A 26,600-nucleotide genomic window follows, 5' to 3' on the forward strand; every position below is an offset into this window, starting at 1 on the left:
TGGATATCCATGGACAACAATTGTAAATATCCAAAAAAATATCCCCTACAAGTATGTGTCACCACTGTAAGATGTGGTTAAAGCACATTACAAGCACAAGGAGACAATTCTCTCTCCCTTGGTTTCTCAACTTTTGAATATATAGGGTGATACCCTATTGCTAGACATTCTGGCAACATAGAGACAGTGTAAATGGATCACACATTCAGGCAAAAGTTTACCTATCAATGGTTTAGATTTAGTGTTTGGTGTATGTGGTCAGGCTATCATTCTGAACCATTGATAAGATGGATGTTTGCTTAACGTGTGATGCCAGATTGATAGTCTTGCGACATATCTGATATATGGTACGGCAACAGTACTCTCTCCGGTTCCTCTATAATGTGTGTGCGCGATCGTAACTATGTATATACCATTTTTCAGTTCTACATGTTAATATGTTATACAAATACAAATATGATGCTAGTTAAATTTCAGTCTATCCCATATCCAGTTTTCCCTGGAGGAGCGGATATTGGATGTTCAGCTGGATTTTTAAACGTACACAAAATAAAAGGAACTCTTTACTGCAATGAAATCAGGTATCTTTTCACCAAATAGTTGTTTCTATTCATTATGTCTAATTATGTGAAAATAATTATACATGCTCAAAATTTCAATTGTTACAACAAATGCTGGTAGATTATATTTGTTAAGTCACATAATTCACGGTTTATCATTTCTGTTGGAACATCAAGTGGTCCAAATGGTCCAGCTTGTAGTACGTATTTGTCATGGCTGAAGGGACGTAGTAGTATCATGGATTGGAAAACTCAGAATCTTTTGATGTGTTACAGAAGTGCTTTCACTTCTATGGATTGCTTTTAAGTTCATGAAGATGTCTAACTTATTAGTTATATTACCTACAGGCATGCTAGCTGCAGAAGGTACATTCCGTCCACTTAATGGAGGCTCAAGCATGGGAAAATATTGGGATGCTTTAAGAAATTCATGGATATGGGAAGAACTGTACAGAGCTCACAACTTCTGACCAGTTAGTAGAAAAATCCTTTGCTTTCTGTTTTGGACTTTGAGTATGGACTTATTCCTGGCCTGGCCTTTTAAGTGCTCTAGAACAGTGAGATCCTGTTGCTGCTTATTACTTTGATTAGTATTGTCTTATAATATAGCTTTCGTTCAAACCTTAATCGCCAATGTTTGCTGCCCATCAGCTATATAATGAAAGGAATAGCTCCCTGGACGCTGAAGCATGGAAAACCAGACCATGAAACAATAAATGTCAGACAGTATTCTGAAAACTATTCGAACTATGGATTTGCATAGTTACCACACTACTGTTTGGCACTAAGTGATTCAAATATATGCTGGTTGCACAATTTCATTCTCCAATTCAATATCCAAAGCCAGATGGGGTTTTATCTTTCGATGTTCCAACCTCCCTGCACAGGTTTTTAAATACGAATATTTTCTTAAGCTGTCAAAAACTAGAGTATGCCTCTATGCTTTTGTACTCTCTAAATTTTTCATTAGCCGTCAAAGAAGTAGCAATAGAGACTGATATTCCGGCTTGCTCTTCTCCTCTTTTGTAGTAAGTGAAGTATTTAATTTTATTAGCTTAAAATAGGAGCAACACAAATCATGACCATGATCAACCAGCTCACCTTCGGTTGAGAGACCTCAAGATTCCTGAACTCATAAATTTGCCAGAGTATGCTGGCCGAGTCAAGATACTGTCCTGCGCATGTATACGAGTAACGCCCATTCTATCATTGCTTGTATTTGATTGATCATCTGTAAATGGATTCTCTTATTCATCTCAAGTTTTAAAATGTAGGTATGTCCCTGATGAAGGGGGTGAGCTGAAGTTGCCGATCAATGCTCAAAATTGCCTACATTGCAAGGTAATATGAACGGGTAGTAAGAGCTACCTTGCAGATCAATGCGCTCATTTCCCTTACGCACGTTAATGTACCGATTTTGCTTTGATGTGTGCTTACAGGCATGAAATATGAACGACCCGAAGCAAGACATTAAGTGGACTGCACCAGAAGGAGGTGGGGGTCCTGGGCCTCCTGGCTACTCAATAATGTAGAGAATAACTACTTGTTTTGCTAGTCATTGCTTGTGTATGCAATTTTGTAGTGTTTGAAAGGAACAAGTACGTTTTATGACTAATTCATCTTCTAAACTCAACTCTTACAAAACTGCCTTTCTTCCTTGAATTTAAATGTTAGGAGTTATCCGATCCAATTGGTTTACGGATCGTAAACGTAGTCCATTAAGCAAAGACGGGTTGTAATTGTATACCGGTATTTGAAAACGTAATCCATTGAGCAAAGACAAGTTGTGATTGTATAGCGGCATTTAGAAACATGTTTTACGGGCGCCCTAGAGCACCCACGGTATTGTGTGTTGTTTTGCCATGACAGGATCATCACATTATCCACCACTCTTGATTGCCTCCTATTTCAACTGACGGCAATAGCTACGGGATTATAAAGGATAAATATTGACTACACATTCTAATTTTCAGTAACAATCTTCATAATCTAAATCCACCGTAAATACCCAGAACAAAACACAAATCACAAGGTGCTACAACTATGATAATTCGATCTACAACTAAAATGATATGCATACAACTGACTACAAACAAATGCTAACTGGAAAACATTTCTTAACAATCCTTTGTTACAGATTGGTTGACCTCTGATGTATTCTCTTTCTGGCTTGGCGAAGGCACGGATCCTCCTAGTTTCAAGTCCCCACTTTGCTGTTGCTGTTGCTGAAGCTGCTGCTGCATCTGTTGCTGCTGAAGTTGATGGAATTGATGCTGCTGAAATTGGTGCTGCTGCTTCTGAGAATGAATCTGGAGCTGTTGAAACTGCTGTGCAGTTAGAAGGGTGTGCATAGCTTGATTGGTTGGATAGAATTGCTGCTGGCCCGCCCCGCCAAAACAAGCGTAGTTCATCATAGGTCCTCCATTTGGCATAGCTTGGCCAGTCACAACTTTCAGATGCTGAATTTCTTCTTTTAGTGCATCGTTCAATGCTACAACACAAACAAAAATAAAAATAAAAGAAAAAAAAAAAAAACAATATTGTTTCGGCAAGTCAATTTCATTCCCATAAAGACCAAGAACCAGAAGTTACATGGAATCGGAAAAGCAAGAAAACCTCCACAAACAAGATGCAACAGTTTTGTTTGTTTTTTGGTTCCCGTTATGGGCAAAGACCAGAATGACCTAAAACTTCTACATCCAATGCTAATTGGCTCAATTAATGAAACTTCAAATATGATGGCCAGTCCACTTCAGGTTAGCCAGCATGTTGTTTATGGCTACTAGAACATTGTAAACGGGCATAAATTCAAGGTCAATCTTTCTTGCCCATATCGGTGGTGGAGGTAGGACCAGAACAGTTTATACAAGCCATGAAACTAGATCCAATGACTGTACACAGGATACGACATAGAAGCAAATAAAGGGACTAAGAACAAAAATGTAATCAATTTGATAGATTTGATAGACAAGCAGTAAAATGGTCAATGCAATTATACATTTCCAGCTCAGTAATAAAAGCAGCAAACATGTAAACCCCTCAAATAAAGCATTCATCATAAAGATGCTCAATTCATGCAATATAAATTTAAAAACACTAAACCAAAATGAAAATATACAAACAAAGAATCATTCTACTTAATTTTAGTACCTTCTGGATAAGTTGAATAAACCACAAAATCATAAACTCATTATGCAATAGGAAATGTCAAGGAACCGAAGTTCGTTTGTAGAATCTTATATTGTAGACTACCAGAAATTAGGTATTTGGTAAAAGTACATGCAGAAAAAAATCATCATTAACAAAAATCAGAATTAGCAACCAATTTCTATTCTGAGTTAACAAGAGGAAACAATGTCTGCCAAAATCACTTATGGCATCTTGTCAACCGCCATCTTGGATTCTAATCTCCAACAGAAATCAAGTATATGTATGTTAGCATCTACTTACTGGATCGTCCACTTTGTACAACATCTAAAAATCATGCTCAATTCTTCCTTTCAGTGTGTCAGCGTGCTTATATCATGCTCAATTCTTCCTTTCAGCCAATGACCAGACAATTCAATAAAATTAATTTCTTGTTTCTATACATTAGTCATTACTATAAAAAGAAGAAGACAGATGACAAAGATAAGGAAAGAAATACTACACATGAAAATTAATTCTAATCATGAAGGGAAGAAGGGGCTCACCATCTTGCAAATGAACCTGTTGCTCCATTGTTTGCAAGCGCAGTTTCAGTTCACTGTTCTCAGCAGTCAGACCATTTGTATCTCTCTGCTCATAAGAAAAATTCATAAGAATAATCAACTTATATCCTCATTATGTAAGCTAGATAAAACCGCCATGTGACTAATGCAGTGAAAACAAAGGGAAATCATAAGCTAAGAGTCATTTAAGCAGTCCAATGAAGAGAACCTGGTCTAATAAAGGACTGGGTTAAGCCGATGAAATTTACCTGCAAGAGAGTCAATTGAGCAGACAAGGAAGTTGCTTCTGTTTGCAACGTCTGGACTTTCTGTTCAAGCTCAGCAATATATCGCATTTTCCTTTCCTTTGACCTTGCAGCTGACTGCCTATTTGCCCAGATCCTAATGCATGTCAACCAAACGTAAAATATTAAGCATGATGGTTGAAGCAACAAGCAAAACAAGGGAGCAACCAACTCTTTTATTTTCATTTTAAGAAGGGAAAATGAAGATGGGTAAAAACTAGAAAGCACCAAAGAAAATCAGATCCACTTCAAGGGTGACAAGATGTCACAGGGGCATTAACAGAAAAAAGGAAAACAAATCAAGCCAAGCCCACCCTTACCACCTAATACTATCTAGACATGATTCTTGAAAGATCAACTCCATTGCCTTAAAAATCAGCCTAAATGAAGACTGAAGAGACAGAATCATAAGGGTGTACTTCTAGATATGAACCAGACAATATGATGAGATGAAGTCATCAGATAATCTTACTCTTGGGTAATGTGAGTATAATATACGCTTCATAAAATTTTCATCCCAGACAATTTTCAAAGAGAGTAATATATATTGAATGATACTGCTACATGAACTATGGTCCAAAACCACTTGAGCAATTGGTTTGAACAACAATATTTCTATTGAACTCGATCGAAGTATTACCGATTCTAACAACAATGCATCTTAAGGGACCCAATTAATGTATTGTAGTCCAATTAGGAGAGTAAATGAGTATTACGTATCAAATGAGCAACACAGAAACCTGGTACATTAGAACTTGAAAGCAACTTACCATTTAAAAAATAAAAGCAGGGTACAAGTCAATTAGTAAAAAATTAGGAAATGCATTGTCTACCACATCTGGCGGTAAACCAATGCCAAACACCTCATACATCAAATTATTTGGAGCTCCTATGCAATAAGTACAAAGTTATTCACCAGTGATACACTACAATAACAACCTTGAATGGATTCTTAAAAAGCTAAGAACTTTGACTGCAAACCATAAAGAAAACATTGCATGAACTCAAAACAAAAAACACAGACTATTGTCTGGAATTACAAACGCTAATAATTTTAGAACACCATAATCGTCAATCCATGCCACATGTGTCTGGATAAACACGTGTCCTTGCATATGAAACACTACTGCTATCAATAAAGGAAAAGTAGACTCATCAACAAAATTTAACAATAAACTACGTTTATTAAGAGACTAACAATTAAGTATTCTTAAATAGTAGGATTTTAAAAAATGACTACCTAGGCTTGAACACATGTTAAAATTACATGCAAAAGCAATAGCAATTCAAAGAATTATCAACTCAAGTTTGCTACCAAAAAATACTAACAGCTGAATTCCTAGTTAAAGAGTAACATTATATATGATTACTCAAGAATTAATACCTCTTTGCACGTTTTGGATCAATCAGGGCAAGCTCAGCAAGCTTAGCAGCTGACACCGCTTTCTTGGAATCAGCTGCATTGATATCTTCTGAACTGGAGACCAGCATCTCCGGTTTGATGGTTGACGACCCATCCATTGACTGGCTATGTTGGTGCCTAACTCTGGGTCTCTCATTAGAACCGATGGCAATATTCTCCGCGGATGAGGTGGGTGATCTTGACACTGGTGCTATTACTGGAGTAGGTGCTGCTGCAGAAGATGAAGGCTCCCCGAACTGAAAGGATGATGTAGCAGATGATGAATTGAACTTTTCCATATCAAGGTACATAGAGAACAAGTCTTCCTCAGTCTCATCCGAAAATGAAGGGCCATCCGCACCACCCACAACACCAAGGTCACTATCAAAGCTAATATCATCTGGAAGGGTCAAGATTTCCGAATGGGCACGTCTATGACCCAATTTCCTTGGTGGGTTATCTGGCATTCGGCTAATATCATGGCTAAAGTGACCAGAGTCTGCACTAGCACCCGAGGCCAGCGGAGGAAACGACGCTGAAGAGGATGGCTCAGGTTTCACATTGAAAGCAGCTCCGGTTGGCAAGAAACCCGAGTACCTGCCTGATTGGGGTGGGAAACCTCCACCATGGGCAGGGGACTTGTCCTTGTCCATCTGTAAGAATCACAACCCCTAAAATTTACCCTTAAAAATAGCTAAGATACCAAACATCCCAATAAATGCCAACTCCCTTCGGAACAAATCAAAATCTAAACCAAGCATCCAAATTCAGATTCTCAAACAAGAAAAAGAGGCAATTGAGATACGAAACAACACGAACAGACTCCCTCCAACGAAAAAAATTGAAAGTTGCATAAATAAAAAAACACTAAGAAATGGAGATCTGACAGCAACAGGTGCAAAATAAATACACGAGGTTGAGCTACAAAAGGAAATTAAGCAAACACATAAAAGAGCTTCAACACGAGAAAACCCTAGAAATCATCGCAGAGCAAAGCAAACAGCAGCTGAACATGGTAAATTTCTGGGAAAATATGGGAAATTTTGTGGGAATTTTCTCAGGAAAAAGGATATGGGGGTTGGAATTATTCTTACAGACGCAGATCTTCGGATTGGGAGGTGGAACGCTAGAGAAAATCAATCACGCAGGCTTTTGAAGAAAGCGAGATTCGAATGAGAGCAGTCGCATGCAGATAGAGAGGGATCTTAGAGACGAGGAGGAAACGGAAGCTTGTGAGTGACGATACAAACATAAGAGTATTATAGAACATCATTCCATTCCAACCGGAAATGTCGCTCCCACCACGTAGCCTGTCGGAGACGCGCAAATTTCATTTCGGTTCGCTTGTGTTTCACGTACATACATTATAGGAAAATAGATAAAAATAGGCATTTTTCTCAATTTCGGGATAGAAATAGGATTTTTTTTACAATTGAAAATGACCTAATTGCCCTCGTATATAAATAAGTTATTTCTTCCAATTTTCTGATTTATCCCTCTCTCCTTTCTCTCGAATAACCCTAACAATGCACTCACCCTTTAACAACCCACCTCACCAGCGGCAACCTTTTCTCTCTCAACGATGCCCATCTTTTCACTAGTCCCCTTTCTCCTTTCTTTTCGAACTGGAGACCCAAGATTCAGATCACATCTAACTTTTGGGTGACTACAATGTCCAACTCACAATCCCAAAAGTTTGGTGTGTAATGAACAATGTATTAAAAGCGTGAGGCGTGGGCGAGGTGTCCAAGGCGAAGCCCAGCTTAGGCGTGAGGCATGAGGCGTGAGGCAAAGCCTCACGGGATTTAATTATATATATATATATGTTTTATATATTATACATATAATTGTATAAAAATAATACTATGTAAAATAAACATTCATTCTCAATTTTTCATTCAAATCCATAGTCATTCAAAAGATAATATCATCTAAATTCATCATTCAAAGGTAATATCATCCAAATTCATCATTCAAAAGGTAATACAAACAAAGAAAACAATCATTCATCCACATCCTCTTCATAGAAATCAAAATACAAACAAAGATATCAATCAATCATCCAAATCCTCTTCATCTAATTCTAAATAAAAGGCATCATCCTCTTCATTGCCAACTCTAGATGACCTTGTAGGGTATGTCATCAATTCATCAAAAGATTCTTCTGAATCATACTCCACATTTCTTCGACTTGAGGATTCTTCATTACCCCGTTTTCTTTTGTATGTAATAGGACCCCAAGGTTGAGTAGGCTCGCGAGGAGGAGTAGGCTCACGAGGAGGAGTAGGCTCATGTGGAGGAGGAGTAAGCTCACGAGGAGGAGGAGTAGGCTCACGAAGAGGAGGAGGAGAAGACTCTCTAGGCTCTCGAATGTATGGGCCACCTTCATAAACCGGGGGTGGCACATTCCTTACGGCCTCAACATTATACAATAACTCATCCTTAAGCCATGTTGGATATTCGGGAAGAACGGGATCTTCTATCTCCGTTATCCATTCATCATCGGAGGCAATTTCTTCCACAACAATAGGATCATACTTCTCCCTCTTTTTCTTACTTCTCTGTTGTAAAGCCAAATTATACTTGACATAGGCTAAAGCATTAAGCCTTTTGTGTTCAAGCCTATTCCTTCTTTTTGTATGAATCTACAAATAAATCAATTCTATTATTACTCAAGTCTAATCGTCTTAAGCAAAAATGACACTTAAGATACTAATAAATTAATAATATATCTACTTACCATTGAAAATGTGCTCCAATTCCTCTCACATCCCGACGCACTACAAGTAAGGCTTAGAACTCGAACATCAAAAACTCGGGTGTTTTATGCCCAAAGCGCTCCCACCAAGCCGCTAAAAAACAAATATTAGTAAGGTAAGTAATTTAAGGGTTAATGATAAAAAGATATTAACAATTGACTAATTAAATCTTACTTGGTGTTCGCTTTTTCCTAGTTTGCATAGCCATAGAATCTGCAAATGGACCACGCTTATTATTATATAAATTCAATTAACAATCGGCCTCTTCACGTTCTTTCCCTTTCCCATGCATCCTATCCATGCAAGCAAACAACCCATTTCGCACTTCATCAGTATCTGAGAAATTATCCTCATATCGAAATTGTGGGTTTAAGTAATAGTCTGCCATATGTAGTATCGATGAAGTTGATCGTCCTATCTACGATCTATCTTTCTCCAAATAGGCATATATTTTTTCTCCACTTTGTTAAGATTGCTTGCAATTTTCTCTTTTGCGGCATCCATCAACTCATATATAAAACCCATGGGAGGTCTTTCCTGCGAATCAACCTCTCTCAAAACACAAACAAGAGGAAGAACACCCTTAATGCAAAAGGAAACTCAACCCCAAAACTCATGATCATGTAACACATGATGCTTAGCCAACTTTGCTTCACGGGATTTTGAATAGGTACTTTCCGACCATTCTTGAAAGGCAAACAAAGCAATAAGATTTTCCTTTTTCTTTTGTAAGCTTTGTAGTGTAAGGAAAGAAGTGGCAAACCTAGTGACCGCCGAACGAAGAATTTCCGAATTGTTGGTGTACTTTCTCATCAAAGCTAGTACCCATTGATGCCTATATAGATACCTTGAAATACACCTAGCACGTTTGAGTGTGTCATCAAACCATGCCATCTTAGAAATGTTGGAAATGTGCCCTAAAACCAATCATATGATGATACTTTATGGACATTTCACATGTTAAACTAATCTAGTTTAATATTAAGGGCAAAGATTATTGTTTGAGCCGTCTCATATAAATGTTATATGCTTAAACGATAAGTCCAAGGAATATGTGATTGGAAGAATGCGATCTAAAGAAGTTAGATTCATGAGACCATTCTTTCGTTGACACATCCTAAACGTTCCTGATCATAGGATTGTCAATTGGGCATTGACAGTCCGTTAAGATCAGTACGTGCTATGTCTTCTCTCAGGGAGAGTGACTAGTCTCGAGTCATTGGTGTGTGTGACATCAAGACAAGTACGTAGGTGCTCAATAGAGAATGAGTTCACTGAACACGATCAACGAAGAGTTCTCATATTCATGTCACATGAGAACTCATGGTTGGGATAATGCAAATTAGTCTTTTGACCTGAGGCATCACAGTTGTCTTGTGGTTAGGTCCTTAATCTTTGATTATGTCAAAGTCACTCCATCAGGAGGGTGTCCACGGCATCGTTGGGGTTAAGCCACTTAGCCATGGAGGCAAGTGAATGCGCAACAAGGGATCTCTAACCTTCAAACTGTTTGAGGGAGAATACTCTATGATATGATTAAGTATCTTTGGCCAAAGTATGAATGAGATTTAGGAATGTGTTCCAAATCACATTCAAGGTAATCATATAAGCACAAGACTCACATTGGATAGTAGACATGAATAAACTATCAAACCAAACAATGTGGTCAAGAGTATTGTATTAGAGAAAGACCGTATTGCATTTGTAATCCTAAAACTGAATAGGTTCTCCACCTCTTCTGATTAGCTTGGGTAACCATGACATGCTGCTAGGCGTCAACCATGGTTTGTGGAAGCCCTAAAAGTGTATTATCACTAACTGGAAAATTGAAAGTAAGTTTCAATTCACAATCGATTTGAAAGAGTTTGAATCGCCCACTGCCTCGCTAAAAGGAACCTAATGGATCGTACACCGTGTAAGGTAGAGATTGAAGATTCAACGAAGATGAGTAAGAATAATTAAATGGTTTAATTATTTATGGCAAGGATTAATTAATATGTTAATTAATCAAACGAATAAGTTCGTTAAAGACCTCTGGATAAGTTTGGACCTTAAGGCCCAATGTGCTTCGAACGTCAAGTCCATTGACTTAAGTTGTATGACAACTTAATGAATAATGATTCACAAAGGCCCAAATAGCCCAATAAATCCCCTTAGGCCGGCCATTTAGAGGAGGGTAGTGAACTTGGCTTAATTGCAAGTTTGCCACTCCATTGTGAGGTGGTATAAAGACATCTTTATAGCCATTTCATCCTAAGGGTTTTTCTTAGGAGTAAAGATGAGAACACAAACCTCCCTTTGCTCTCAAAGAGGCCGGCCACCTTGGAGGGATCATCTAGCAATCAAACTCCTCCAAGGTCACTCATTTCTTCTACAATATGCCTTGGTGTGGAGACTTAGAGGTTCTCAATTTTGGGAACTTGGAGAAACCTTTTCATCCATCCAAATCCATGGATCTAAGATGCAAGGAATGAAGGCCCTCTCTTTGGGTGATTAGCCTTTGCTTATGCAAAGAGGAATCTACAAAGGTATTGATTTCTCAACTCACTTTGTTTTGAGTTGAGTCTTGGTTCACCTATCTACTAGGCTTTGAAGTTCTTGGGTTAAGTTTTGTTTTTGAGTGCATATAAACATGATTCCGCCTTTTAATTGTTAATTGCATGTTGTTGATGTTGCTCAAATGAACTTGTTTTTCACAAATCTTCCTTCAAGAAATACCTCCTAGCATCAAATCAATGCAATGAGCCACACATGGGAGTCCACCACACCTTCTCTTTCCTCTCCATAAGTTTTTCCCCGGCTTGTAGTTCGAAGTATTGTCGTATATAACTTGAACCACATTCTCTTCCCCAATTTCTTGAATAACATCATCCAAATAGCCATACAACAAATCTCCATTCTTAATAGAGGTTGATGCATCAACCGATTTCAAGAACCAAGTACCTTGCGGGCTATTGACAAGAAAGTTGATTAAACACCTACTTTTGCCGTCTGACCATCCATCCGACATAATAGTGCATCCATATCTCTTCCAAGCCTTTCGATGTTCTTTCATCATAGTTTGTACATCCTCAACTTCTTCTTTGAGCATCCAAGTTCTATATTCATGGCTTGTAGGAGCATTAAAGCTGGGACCAAAATTGGATACCAATTTCATTGCATTAACATAATGTTCATTGTTTGCTGCATTGAATGGAATGGCACTAGTGTAGAACCATCGCGGAAGTGCTCGGGATGCTTGTCTTCTTTCCTCTTTTTTGAAAGGTGTATTCAATGTGGCTTGATGAGCTTCCGATGTAACATGCCTATCAAGTGGTCCCCTTGACCTAGGTGGTAGAAAAGAACCGATTTTTGTGAATGTATGGCATTCACACTCCCACTCCCACTACTTACATATGGTGTCCTTGTTGTGCCCATATCGACACTTTCACTTTCTTCTCCACCACCACGACACAACTCATGGCTCGCTTTCCTCTTTTCTTTAGTTCTCATAACATTAGCAAAGCATTCTTCCTTCACATTGGGTGGGACTTTTTTACAACTTATCATTCCTCCCGAACTTACACCACCCAAGTGATGTTTGAATCTAGAAATTGAACCCGTGCATTTGTGGTTACAAAAAACACAATAGAAGTGCTTGGTGACAGGATCCAAATCTTTTGTCCATTGCCAAGCAAAATCTTTCTTAGAAGAAGAAGCCATATTCTTCAATGCCTAAACAATAAACAGTTGATGCATACAGTTAATGAACCAACAATCTATTAATTTATGCAACAATTACTATGATCACCAATTAACCATACTCAATTTATGCATACAATTAATGAAATATATCAACAACAATTACAAAAGTAATTTTTTGAATGAGATAAAGCAATCCAATAAAAAGCTTAATAGAACACTTCGAGAAGATGGACAGCCAACAAAAATTGTTTGGAAAATTCACATGAGGCATGCCACATACAGTATACCAAAGATACACCACTGAATCATGAAGAAACAACCTAATTAGTAAAAAAAAGGGTATCTATCACATACAGATACAGTTAAAGTTTTCCAACAATAGTACAATACCAAAATGGGACTAATTTTTCTATTATTTTTATGTACACAACACATACAGCCCAATCAGTTGGATCATCCAACAAGGGATCAAGCAACAAAGCAGGTCAGTAAAACCCAGCCCTACAATTCTGCCTAACATTATAAAACCCAACCCAGCAGCCCTACGTATCATTCTCCCATCCCCTAAAGCCTTTAGCCTCCTCCCTTTATACCTTTACTCCTCTCTGTTTTTCTGCTTTCCAACTCTGGCTTTCACACCAGTTAAAAAAAAAAAATCAAAAAATAAAAAAAAAATCAAATCCCTAACTTTTTCAGAATTTCATAAACCCTAACATTTAAAATAGGGGATTTGATTGTGGGCTTGTTGATGGTGCCGGGGTGACGGCGTGGCAACTGGGAGAGGACGATTGACTGGGATGACGCGGCTATGTATTTCTGGCGCTAGAGAAAAGGGTGAAGAAGGCTATAGGGACTCGGGAGGACGATCGAAGGTAGTGGAATCTATATTTTGAAACTGAAAACCCTTACCCAAACGGCATCATTTTGTGTTCAGGTGGTTTTTTTTTTTTTTTTTTAATAAAAAAAAAAGAAAAAAAAAGGGCAGACAAGGCGCCTAAGATGCCTTGAGGCGCGCCTCCACCGCCTAGGCATCTCCGGTGAAGCCTTTCGCCCACTTTAGCAAAACAAAGGTGTTAGCCTCATCGCCCAGCCTCAAAGGCGCCCTAGGCGCGTCTCGAGGCAAGTTTTTTAAAACATTGGTAATGAATAATAATTCATCCACCAAAGCTCTCATGAAGGTTGCATGTGAAGAGTGCATTTCCAAACTCATGACCTTCTTGCCAATTTCTTTGAAATTCTTAGTTTCAAGGCACAATGGGATTGGATGAATCAATATGAGCCAAAGCCCACTACGAGTAATGTGGGTTTCTTTATGATATTTGGGGAATAATTTTTTCAAGGTTTGATTATGGGTTTTGATTTCAAAGTGGAATATTTATGAGTATTAATTTCTGGGTTCGTATGTTTTATGGATGCCGGGAGCTTGAGTAGTAAAGTCTTGTGTTATTAGTTCAGCCAACTCAATAATTTTGACCAATGATTCTATTGATTCAAAAGCATGGGAGTTTCTTGGCTTTGCCTGTATTTTGTGAGCTCGTATGTTCTAAGGCTCGGGTCAAATATTTCTTGGCTTTACCTTCAGTTTTCTAGAAAAGTATACATTGTATGCACATGAGTAGTTTAGTCTAATTTTGACCTAATGAGATTAACGACACAGAAACACACCCTATACCAATCGAACCTATGACATCGGATTTTGAAGACTTAAGCATGCTTTGTGCTGTGCATTTTTCATTTAAGAAAGCAGGTATTGTTAATGTTACCACAAACTTCTCCCTTTTCCATTTACTAACAAAAAGTACATGACAACTAAATTTCAAGAAAAGTAAAGGAACAGAAAAAATCTGGTCCCTACTAAAACTATTTAGCATATCACAAAAAATGTTCACTTCCTGATGCCATCTACACGAATTGTAGCTACTGAATTTGTCATCGCACTAGTAATCCCAATGTCGTCAAACTGTGAAATGACCGTGTGCACTTCCACAGTCCCTGAATGCTTTGATGGCAGCACTATCATCGTGAAGTTTTATTATTCTACCTCTAACTTCCCTGTCCACCCGAATTGACAAAAAAAAATTCCGAGCTCTTTCTCTACACTCCATTACACTCACCAATTGATGACGGTTGAGACAATGCAAAAGCTTGAGGCCTTTCACTTTTTCATTCCCCCTGTGGCACACCAAGATCACACCGTAGACATACGTTAATGCTTGATGACCCCTGGAGATTGCCATTTTCAGAGACTCAATTCCGAGTTAAGAATTTTGTATCTGAAGTACCATCACATCCCTTGGTTGAACAAAGCCTCGAGATTGTTGCACTCCCTACACCTACACTTCTTCATCACTTATCTGTGAAGTCAGTGGGTTGACCTTTTCAAAGCTTCGAATGTTGATGTGTTTGAAGATGAGGTCATGTTGGACGAGTTAGTTAAACTTCTTGCACACCATTTTTGCTGAATATAAGGAACAAAAGAAGCGGGAAGCAACCTCGGTGAGTATTTCCAGAAGAAGCCGTTTGGAAAAGATTGTATGAAAGTTGGGGTCGTTGTGCATTTCTTCATCGTTCTGCCTTTCTTCATAGTTCTGCCTTTCTTCATCATTCTACAACTGGATGAGGTGTTTGTGCTTGGACAAGCATGAATAAATACACCACCTCTAATGCAACCCAAAGTCATTCATGCACAATTCCGTAATTAATTATCACAGTTTCCTAATTATGCGTAATTTTTTAAGCTTCTTGTTTGTGTATGCACAATAACCAATTGGATGTGGTGGTTAAGACTTTACAACCTAACCATGCATACACAATAACCAACCATCATCAGTCATAATTCAGACAACCCTCGAGAACCTAACCACAAAACAAACGTATGAGACCAATCCTTGACTATTATTTCTATTTTTTGGATTCGTTCACATGACATGAAGATGTCGTGTCTATATATTGTGCATGTCATGTGCATGGTGTATTTTTTGTGCATATTACATGCATGGCATATGTATTTCATGTGCATGTTAGTCATCATGCACAATATCCCAATAACATAATAAAAAGATAGGAAAGCATTGATCAGTGGGAAAAAGTGGCGGCAAAGTAGATATAATAACGATAACATGGTAATGATGACACCTTGGGATAGTTTCTTTTGTAATTATGCCTAGTTTTTAAAGCTTCTTGTTTGTGTATCTTTATGAAGAAAAATTGAAAAGTATGTTTGTACCATACCTAACTAATCTTGAAACTACCAAGTATCGGTCAACTTCATACCTTCAAGGACCCACTAAGGGGTTCATGCAAAGGCACCCTTACCGAAGTGAAGGAAAAATTTTGTCATAGCTACGAACATGTGAGAACATTTGAACACATAAGCAAACTAATAACACTTTAAAGTAGGCATGCATTCAAAAACAATTCTAAAACCCATGACTTTCAAAGCCTAGTGAATGGTGAACCACAAGACTCTTTAACAACATTAAAGAGAAGGAAGGATTTTGAGATTCATTACCCTTGAAGCTCATCCTTGTTTACACAAAGGATTCACCCAACTGGTAGGCCTTCAAGTCACCTCCTAGCTCCTTAGATCTTCCTTGTGATTTTCTTTCTTTTGATTCTCCTTTGCTCCTTGAGGATATGAGGAAAGGATCTCCAAGAACACCAAAGGTTTGGTGTCTCTAAGTCTCCACACCAAGGATGAGGTGTGAAGATGAAATGGATGACCTAGAGGAAGAATTATTGCTAGCTATCCCTCCCCTAAGTGGCCAGCCTCTATAGAGAAAAACAAAGAAAAGGTTTCTCTTCTTTGACCCAAGAAAACCCTAGTGAGAGAATGGCTATAAAGTTGCCTTTATACCACCTCACATGTGAGTGGCAAACTTGCAATTAAGCCAAGTTTGCATCCACTCACCCTATGGCCGGTTTTTGACTTAGTTATTGGGCTAATTTCCATTTAGTTTTAGTTGTCACACAACCTAAACTCAGTGGCCCTTGTGGACCAAAAACCCTTTTGGGCCCCGAAACCCAAAACCAACTTAAAAGCCCAATACGAACCTTTCGTAAGATTAATTAACTAATAATTAATCTTGACCATTCTCAATTAAACTATTTAATTGCTTGTCCATCTCATTTATATTTCTTCACTTTCATCCTTACTCGGTGTACGATCCATTAGGTTCCAATTAGCGAGGTAGTGGGCGATTGTTACTCTTAACGATCGATTGTCAATTGAAACTACATTTCAATTCTCCCTTTGATGAAGATTAGTGTTTGCTAATCCTCAGGGCTTCCACAAACCATGAGTGACACCTAGCAGTATGTTATGGCTACCCAAGCTAAGTAGAAATGGTAAGAGAACCTATCCAGCTACAATTACAACGCAATACGGTCCTTCTCTAATACAATACTCTTAATCACATTGTTTGAATAATAGTTTGTTTCATGTCTACTATCCAATGTGATACTTCTTTATATGATTCAATTGAATATGATTTGGAACAAACTTCCTAAGTCATATTCGTTTGTTTTGGCCAAAGACTCCCAAATCATATCTCATAGTATTCTCCCTCCACCATGGAAGGTTAAAGATCCCTTGTTGTGCATTCATATGCCTGCATGACTAGATACCTTGACCCCAACAATGCCATGGACACTCTCAATGGAATGCCTTTGACATGATCAAAGATCAAGGACCTAACGATTAGACATCTATAATGCCTCAGGTTAAAGGACTACTTTGCATATTGCAACTGATGAGTTCTTACATGAAATGTACGTTCGAACTCCTTTTTGATCATTGTACAGTGTACTCAATTACCTTTTGAGCATCTATGTGTTTGTTTTAGTGTCCAACACTAAATGACTTGAGACTAGTCATACTCACGCTTGAGTTAACATAACACATATTAACCTTAGCGGATTGTTAATGCCCAATTGGCAATCCTATGGCTAGGAACGTTTTAGGAATGAACATAAAAGAAAGGTGTCGTTAATCTAACTTACTTAGATCACTTCTCTCTTAGATTAAATACATTCCTTGGATTCCCTTATTTTTTTAAACACATAATACAATAAATAGTGATTAACAATAAGCTTTGCCCTTCATTAAACATGTAATAGTTTAACACAATAAGTATTCCTAAAGCTATTACATCAAATAAGTGGCTTTGTGGGCATACTTCCAATAATCTCCCACTTGCACTCAAAGCCACCTTCCCATGTATCTAATACCCATCTTTTCTATATGGCGGTCAAGTTGGATTTGAGACATTGGCTTCGTTAGTAGATCTGCTACGTTATTGGCTGAGGCAACCTTGAGGATGTTGACTTTCCCCTCAACAACATATCTTCTAATCATATTAAAGCGTATGTCAAAATGCTTGTTCTTTTGATGAGCCCTGGGTTCCTTGGCTTGAGCTATCGCCCCACTATTATCACAGTACAAAGTTACTGGTGATGTAATGGTTGGAACCACTCCAAGTTCAGTAATGAACTTCTTCATCTAGAACGTTTCTTTGCCAACTTCAGCTATAGCGATATATTCAGCCTCTGTCGTGGAATCAACAATTACATCCTGTTTTTTGCTTTTTTAGCTGACAGCCCCACTATTCAGAGTGAACACATATCCGGAGTTGGAACTTATATCATCGACGACAGATTGGAAATCTGCATCTGTATAGGCTTCCACTCGCAACTATGTCGCTCTTCCATAAACAAGGAACATGTCCTTAGTTCTTCTTAAGTACTTAAGGACGGTTTTGACAGCTGCCCAATGTTCAGATTCTGGGTTAGATTGATATTGACTAGTAATGCTCACAGCATATGCGATATCAGGCCCTGTGCATATCATGGCATACATGAGACTTCCTATGGCGGATGCATAAGGAATAGCACTCATCTGCCGTATTTCTTCAGGAGCCTTAGGTCCCATGGATTTAGAAAGGTAAATTCCATGTCTCATAGGAAGAAAACCTTTCATAGACTGTTCCATTTGGAACTTACTTAGCACTTTATCTATGTACATAGATTGGGATGATCCAATTAATTTTCTAGATCTATCACGATAGAACTTTATCCCCAGCACATAAGATGCATCTCCCAAATCTTTCATGTGGAAGGTTTTGGACAACCACACTTTTACAAAAGATAGTACTGTAGTGTCATTCCCAAATAGTAATATGTTATCTACATATAACACTAGGAATACTACTGCATCCCCAACAACCTTTTGATAAACACAATTGTCGTCTTCATTTTGAGTAAAACCAAACGATTTGATTTCAGTGTAAAAACGAATGTTCCAGCTCCTAAAGGCTTGCTTAAGTCTATAAATGGACCTCTGAAGCTTGCATACCTTAGTCTTTTCAGACTTGGACATGAAACCTTCGGGTTAAGTCATATGAGCTCTTCCTTTAGGTAGTTATTCAAAAAGGCCGTCTTTATGTCCATTTTCCTTATCTCATAATCATGGTATGCAGCTATAACATCTAGTATTTAACCCAAAAAAAAGGGAAGACAAAAAATAAGCATGCGCACACACAATTTTACCTTCGCCACAAAAAAGCCATCCATATTGTGAACATGAGGGTAAAATCGCCTCGTGCTTTCTAATGACGGGTGAAACCGCTGTCCCTAAACCGGACAAACCTGATAGAAAAGAAAGCATCATTAGTGCGGAAATGTAAAACTCTTGCATCAACAACTGAGCTACACAAAGGAGAATTATCTTTACCCTTTAACCCCAAAGTCAAGTCCACATGAAACAAGTTTAACATTTCTCTTTTTGAGTGCATAGTCAATTACTGCTTCATTCTGCAAGACATGTTAAATAACAAGTAAAACTAGAAATCCAACTTAGGGTGCAAACCGTGCAATAAACAAACCTCACCAACCAAAATGGAGCACGTTGAGTACACAATGTATCCCCCGGATTTTGAATTTGAATCCACCATGTCAATTGCGGCAAGTATCAGTTGCTACAGAAAAAATAATACAAAATTTAAAGGCGATCTAAATGATGAATGAATATAGTAATCTAGAAGAAAACATTGTTAACTGAAAAAGGAAAAAAGAAATATATAGGTCTGCATATTCTCGTATATATTTAGGGAAAGGGGAGTAAAAGTTGACTCTTCATGTTAATAGAAAAAGTGAGATTAGATTGTTAATTGCTTTTGTAACGTAATAGACACGTACAGTAACTGTTAATTTTCTACCAACATATTGGTCTAGAATCACAAGGCGGAACAAGAGAACTCAAATAAAACTCAGAAAGATTAAAAATACATCAAAGAAGAACAATCTACCTTCTGCAGGTGAGCACACTTACGAATTTCATCAGAGCTTTTAGAAGTTTTAACAGACTCATCTTTAGATATAACCTGCAACAATAAACTCGTTACATTTCATCAAACAGCCAGGAAGCCGAGTAAATGGTTGCAAATTCACCCAGTTACTTACCCCTGTCCCACTGCAAGGAGCATCTAATAGAACTCTATCAACTGCATTGACACCCAGAACCTTAGGGAGCTGAAATAGAGGATTTAATCAACTGAAGAAAAAGAAAAGATATAAAATCAGACAGAATAGACTAAAACACAATAGTCCTCAGAAATAGTCCTAGAGCACGTACTGAAAATCTAACCTCTTTGCCATCATAGTTACAAACGACTGTGTTTGTCACCCCCATGCGGTGCAAATTCGCAGTGAGTGACTTAAGCCTTGGCTCCTTCATTTCATTGGCAAAAATTATTCCTGAAATGAATTGCATCAGAACAACGAAAAAAAATGGAACAGATAGGTGAAGTAAAAGAATGAAACTGAAAATAATAAAAGACAAAATGTTGTCACAATGGTGTGCGGGCTGAAAGTCAAAATAAAAAAGGATGCCTAGAATAGCTTAACACCATTCTGTTTACTGTATAACATGCCATTCATCAATCGCATCACTCCACATACCATTATTTTTCATTAAAGCGGCAATATAAGTTGTTTTACCACCAGGTGCAGCACTGAAAAAGGACAAAAGGTGTTATCACAAAGGAGAATACAACAGTGGTAGCAGTTGCAATATTGTGTTCAAGACACAAGTAAATCAATAAGTTCTTGTTACATGATAGGGCGTGCACGCATGAAGATGATGCCAAGCACATAATTGCTGAGTATTCCAGAACCCTAAGGAAATTTAAAACAGAAATTTAACACTTCAAAACATGAGCAGAATTTATTCTCTCACTCTCTCAGACACACCCAGCGAGAGCGAGGTTACATGACTTACATTCAGAGAAGGTAACCCATCAACAGACCAGGTTTCTTCTATTTATACTCAATATTCTCGTAAAACGTTTAATTCCATCTTAACCCTAAATTTTAAGCATATGGTTTATTCAGTTTTGGCTCATCAGTCTCCAATTACAGCTGGAAGAACTTCTAAAATGGAGCATAGCATTTGTTATGTAGCCGGGTGTATTAGGTGTGGCATACACATAGTATCCGATGATACAACCTTCTTAAGGTATTCTGAAAGTTCATATAACCTTCTTAAGGTTTTCTGAAAGTTCAATTTATGATTTGATAATATAATGATATATCACAAGTAGGAAAGTAGATAAGCAAGATAAAATAAGAATGGCAATTACTTACGCCATATCAACAATTCGTTCCTTTTCTTGAGGAGCAAGGGCCATGACAGGCAAAAAGGAGCTTGCACTTTGCAGCTGAGAAAACAAATTAACACTAAGTAAATCACTTGAAGGATGACAATTGAAATGAAGCACCGCAATATAATGCTAACTCGTGAAGCATCTACCATGTAATAACCAGCCATATATTCAGGGGTGGCACCAATTGGAATTTGAAAATCATACACAACCAATCCAACCTGCAATCACAATAATATGAACAGCCTTATTAATCTTGATAATAGATGGAAGATGAAAAGGACAGATCAGAAAAATACACAGATGAGATAATCCTTACTTTCGACCACTTGCTTAAGGGTTGTAGGTTTACTCCTCTGTTAATTAAAACATCTGCCAAATCCCTCCTTCGTGTCTAGGCACAATGGAAAACAGCAATCTAAAATGACTTAAAATACTGAGAGGGAAAACATATAAACAAGTGACAGGTCGCAATGTAAATAATGTTAAAATATTCTGTCACCCTTAGCGTATTTGTTCGGAGACATGTTGGTCGAGGCTTTTCAAAAGCTTCTACAAGTTCACAAGCTCAACAACTGGGAACATCTAGATAACAGAATAACATACTAATAAGTTCCTGAAACCAAACAAAGAAACAAAAGATCGTTGCAGAATTGATACACAAAACAAGACGATGTGATGGGATATATCAATCACCTCTACTAAAGCCGCAATCAAAAAGCTATTGTAGCCAAAGTATGAAATTATATCCCTCTTAAGCTGCTCAACAGAATCCTTCCTTGCTGCCCCATCTTGCCTCAAATCCTTGAAATTTGAGAGCACTCGAACAAACTAGATATAATTGTGTTGACTCTAAAGCCTACGTGGCGCGCAGGCCGAGTAACTAATGAGCTAACTACGTCATTCGGTTGATGTGGGGCATGCCAACTCATCGGCTGAGCTCGGCCGAGGAGTAAAATTTGTTGATGTTGCGTTGAACGCGATACTGACTTCTTAATCTTGCAACTGCGATCGAGGAAGGAACACGTCTCGGCGTTTGGGTTCTCGAGCCTGAAGACAAGGCTGCTAGTTCTGCAAACTTCACGAATCGTCAGCGTCGTGTTCGGTCATGGTGATTATATTCGTAAGAGTATAAGCACTTCGAACCGGCTCCAAACTATATGGATACATGTACTCAAAAGAGATGTATGTCTTGATGGTAAATGTGGTTTCGCCTTCAGAATGCGGAACTCTAAAACTCACTTGTGAGTATCCAATCATAAAACCACTCGACGTTCAATGTGCTGAATGTAGTAACTTGTAACACCTCACTTCACCAAAAAAGCTAATAAGATGACCTTTGCCAATAAGGATTCGAAAACCCTTCTTGACCGAGACTTGGATAGGTAACCAGTCGGCCTCGACGCAATGTTATTTATCCAAACTGAAGATGCTCATCGGTCGGCTGATTCTACGGCAATAGTGTTGTTTATCCAAACTGAAGATGTTCGTCGATTGCCTTCATAGTGTTGTTTATCCAAACTGAAGGTGTGTTGGCAGAAAAAGAAAATAAAAAATCTCAAGATGTTTGAGAAGTTTGAGCAGGGCAATTTGTGTGTTGAATTGGAGGGTCCTCGAATGATGCACCCCCTCCTATTTATAGCAACCAAACTCATCTTGGCTGAATCAGAACTATACTCGAATTAGGATTCTTCATCCTAGTCCAACCAGGGCTCGGCCAATCCTACTCCTACTAGGACTTTGAGCCAAATTCTCTATCCGGCTACCTTTACTTCTCAAATCTCAGCGTCTTCACTCCATTGAGACTCCTTATCGTACTAGGACTTCGACACATCCGCTCTTATCCAAATCACTCCTTCTTGCAATAGGAATCGACCGCCCTAACTGAGCGGCTTATGACCACTAGACAGCCCATAGTACGTTAGGAAAAGCTTTGGGCCGAATATAAACTTACACTCAGCATAATAGTATTATTTTAGGCCCAAACATTGCCCCCTTGCTTCTGAGGTCATCGGCCTAGAACTCCTTAGCCGAATTTCGACCTTGAAGAAGTGAAATCAAACCCTAAAAGGTAACTAAAGGATAACGAAAAGCCTTAAATATTCCATCCATCAAGCGCATTTATGAAGCACGATCGCACAATCTGATTTTGTCAGACATCCTGCCACGTGGTATCTTCTTGGCATTTTCGTCCTTGACACTGGAACATCCTCTCACACCCCAAAACCCTACCACATGCTATCATTATAACTTTGAACTACAAATTTTCCGGTCTCGTGCAACCTCGATCTGCGAGTTTCTTGGTCTCTTCATATGGATTCCTGAATCTCCATGATGATTGTGAAACCGTCTAACTAATCTTACCATTTCTTTTCAAAATCAAATGATTGGCCTTCTTCCAAAACCCTTATAAATACTCAAAATCCTTCATTTTTCCTTTTACACCCTTAGAACTCTCAGACATTTCACTCTTAGATCACCCTTCAAAGCTCCCTTTCTAGCCAGAAAAACTCTTTTGAATCCATAAATTCCTTCAAGTTCTCTACAATGGCTCTCAACACCTTTATTTCCAAGCTTTCCAATGGATGTGCCAAGTACAAGACTTTATGGACTGGAGCGCCATTAAAAACCTGCGATTTGAAGGTGACTTGAGCTCTTCCCATCAGATCCTGGGACCACTCTTTAAAGACAATGTCCCGGCATCCATTACCAACCTCCTCAAAGATCATTGCCTGGAACCCCTGCTTCAAGGTTATGATTGGTCAAAGTGGGAATTGATTAAACCCCAAGGAGCTTGGCCTTCAACTACCGTGGCTTGGGTAATGTGGGTTGAAAGGATGGAGAAGTTCTTCAATAAAGAGTAGAGGATTCGCGGCATTTATGATGCCATCAAGCTCTCGACCATCGAGATCACCCTGGACAAAGAACTTCTCATGGCAACTCTAGGCTTTTGGTGGTTGGCCACCAATACTATAGTCCTTCCGCTCGGCCCTATCGGTCCCACCATTCTCGACATCTCAGCCATTCTCGGGACCTTCCCTTTGGGTCTCCTGATTGACGTTTCCCTCTCTGGGTGCCCATCCAACCTCGACCTCAAGATGCTCTTTGACGAACACGTTGCCAAATCGCTGAGGAAGAAAAATCAAGAGCCTCTGAAAGAAGAAGTTTAGAAGTTGCACAAGAACTTCTTCAACTACAACACCTTCATTCAACATTTCACTGGCCGAGGGGAAGAAAACCTCAGGAAGGGAGAACACGAAGCCTTCCTCTTCTATTGGTACAACAAATGAATTTGTTGTACCAAGTCAAATAAATGTTTGGTCGAGAACATGCCGGTCACTGAAGCATTAGCCAGTAGTCATGTCCTAGCTCTTAGCTTAGCTATCTTTGCCCAACTTACACGTTGCCTAGCCAAGACGACGGTTAACAAGATTGACCCACACCAGACCGGCCCACTCTAGGTTCTTCAACTCTGGCTGCAAGTCTATTTTTGCCACCCTCATGCCAGAATTCCCCAACTTCATACCCATTGAAGCGTTAGGTCTTCAATTAGGCTTTAGACTCGCTCCTCCTCACTAGGCTGAAAAAGTTTTTAAATACTTTTTCGGCCTAGAAGACCTTTCTGATGATGAGTTTTTGATCTGCCGTCGTCAAGAATACCCCATTTTTATCAAGCTGCCATCATCGGCATGGAGTGAAGCCGAAGACGTTGACCTTCGAAAGAACTGGGGGTCGTTCCTTTTAATTCGCAATCTTCCTTTCAGCTGTGATGCTAAGCATGCAAGTTGGGAAATCTACCAACCCCACTTCACCGTGTGGCAACTTGGTTACCTTCACGGCTGCCCACTGCCTCTACTAACCTTTCGTTCTCTCCTAAGCCGATGACGCATTTCTGGTTCTTCGGAAAGAAAATGCAGGAAGGCCGAGCAAGAATTTCAAGAAAGGTGCAAGAAATTTCAGCTTCAGCCGAACGTCTCTAAGACTCTCAATACTGCCACCTTTGTTGACTGGTGGGCCGTATATACTCAAGACTTTTTCGATGCACCAGTCGAAAACGTTATTAAGAAAATATTCGACGACCGCCCGAGGAAGACTTCTGCCCCGACACCCAAAGAAACAGCTCAAGGTATTTGTCTGTGTCTATCATTTTACATTGGCCATTTGTTCGAACTTTCTTCTGATTTGATTTTCTAGGTAGTCATACAGACGTAGTAGCCGTGGTCGTGGGCAAGAAAAGACTTGGCCCCTTGCTAACGAAAACTGCGACCACCTCGCCAACCTTGCCGAGCAAATAGTCTCGCCTAGAAGTTGAAACGATCGGCGATATTCCTCACCCCAAAAAACATGTTAAGAAGTTGGTGAAAAAAGGGGAGCGGGAGGTCCATGTCATCTCCAGTCAGACCACAGGAGAAACCTTTGAGTCTCCTTGCACCTCTATTGCTCAGACTTCGATGGATATGCAACCAAATCCTCCCGCCAGTCGAGCAGTTGAGGTTCGTACCGCTTGACAAGTTATGGTCGAACCAACCAATGATCTGGTGGTCAAAGCACCTGCAGAGCTAGGGCCGGCTATTGCTCCTGTCTTGGAGAAAGTTGTGACCCTAGCCGAGATAAACCTCATCCTACATCCAAAAACAAGAACAATGGTCATTCTGGAGGAAAAGGTATGATTATGTTGCTGGAAACTTCTTCGAATAAATTCTGAATACTAATAACTCTTATTTCAGGATGATGACGACAACAAAGCCCTGTTAAGGGGTCGCCCTCGACCGACCAAACCCCTTACCACTCATCATCCTCCTGTGGTTGAGGTGACTGACCATGTCGATCCTCCTCTAGCAGACCGTAGCAAAAGGCCTCTCATCGAGCCTGAAGCAATGGCGGAGACACTGATCCATTCGCAAGATCAAAACCTTGGCGTTCCTCCACAAGAAGTCATTTCGGCTTTTGTAAGGTTCGATCTTTTTTTCTTGTTAGTTTTACTATAACAAGTCTGAACCAAGAAAAATATTAAATGTCAGATGCCTAACTATTCATTTCACCAACAATTCCATGTCCCGAAGGTTGTTATCTATATTTCCTGGCTACCTCAATGGCCGTCGAACGTGGATAACCTCCATCGGCCGCATGAATTGAGAAGCAATCGTAAACACTGGGCTCGACCATTGAGCTCTCTAGGTTCGAGCAATGAACAAGGGGACATGACCGAAGTCTCCTCTCGGCAGGTTTAAAACAAATTCCCTCTGCTATGTTCCTTATAATTTTCCTTCTGCTTAAAATCTTTTCATGTGCAACTTTCATGGGAGGTCGAGCTTGACGCTTTCTCTTAAATACTTTTGGAGCAACCGAGTCTTCTACCGCGTCGACCAAGCCTTCGGAGATTGTGGCCGAATCCAATGCATTTGCCAAGTTGCAAGAAATCCTATCCCTCTCTGCCTCACAAGTCCTTCAATGCAAAGGCCTTGACTCCGTAGGAGAGTGCCTGAACGACCTTGCAGCCGGTGGCTTACTGAGCACCGAAAATGTCGTCTACTTATCCGATCT

At 39.2% G+C, this 26,600-nt stretch overlaps 1 protein-coding gene and 1 pseudogene across 1 annotated transcript; both read right to left on the reverse strand.

The window, feature by feature from the left end:
* Positions 1-2,526: 2,526 nt before the first annotated feature.
* LOC125474000 (probable transcription factor PosF21) lies at positions 2,527-7,321 on the reverse strand. Its single transcript, XM_048577422.1, has 5 exons — positions 7,051-7,321; positions 5,939-6,609; positions 4,519-4,651; positions 4,253-4,337; positions 2,527-3,051 (listed from the first exon to the last, which is right to left on the reverse strand). The coding sequence occupies exons 2-5, from the start codon at positions 6,607-6,609 to the stop codon at positions 2,678-2,680; spliced, it is 1,263 nt and encodes a 420-aa protein (XP_048433379.1). The 5' UTR covers positions 7,051-7,321; the 3' UTR covers positions 2,527-2,677.
* Positions 7,322-8,010: 689 nt separating this feature from the next.
* The window catches only part of LOC103938486, a 28,141-nt pseudogene continuing 9,551 nt past the window's right edge, over positions 8,011-26,600 (reverse strand).

This window comes from the organism of the source record quoted next, unplaced genomic scaffold, assembly GCF_019419815.1.
Source record: "Pyrus x bretschneideri cultivar Hongxiangsu unplaced genomic scaffold, Pyrus_bretschneideri_v1 Contig113, whole genome shotgun sequence".
NCBI classification, from domain to species: Eukaryota; Viridiplantae; Streptophyta; class Magnoliopsida; order Rosales; family Rosaceae; genus Pyrus; species Pyrus x bretschneideri.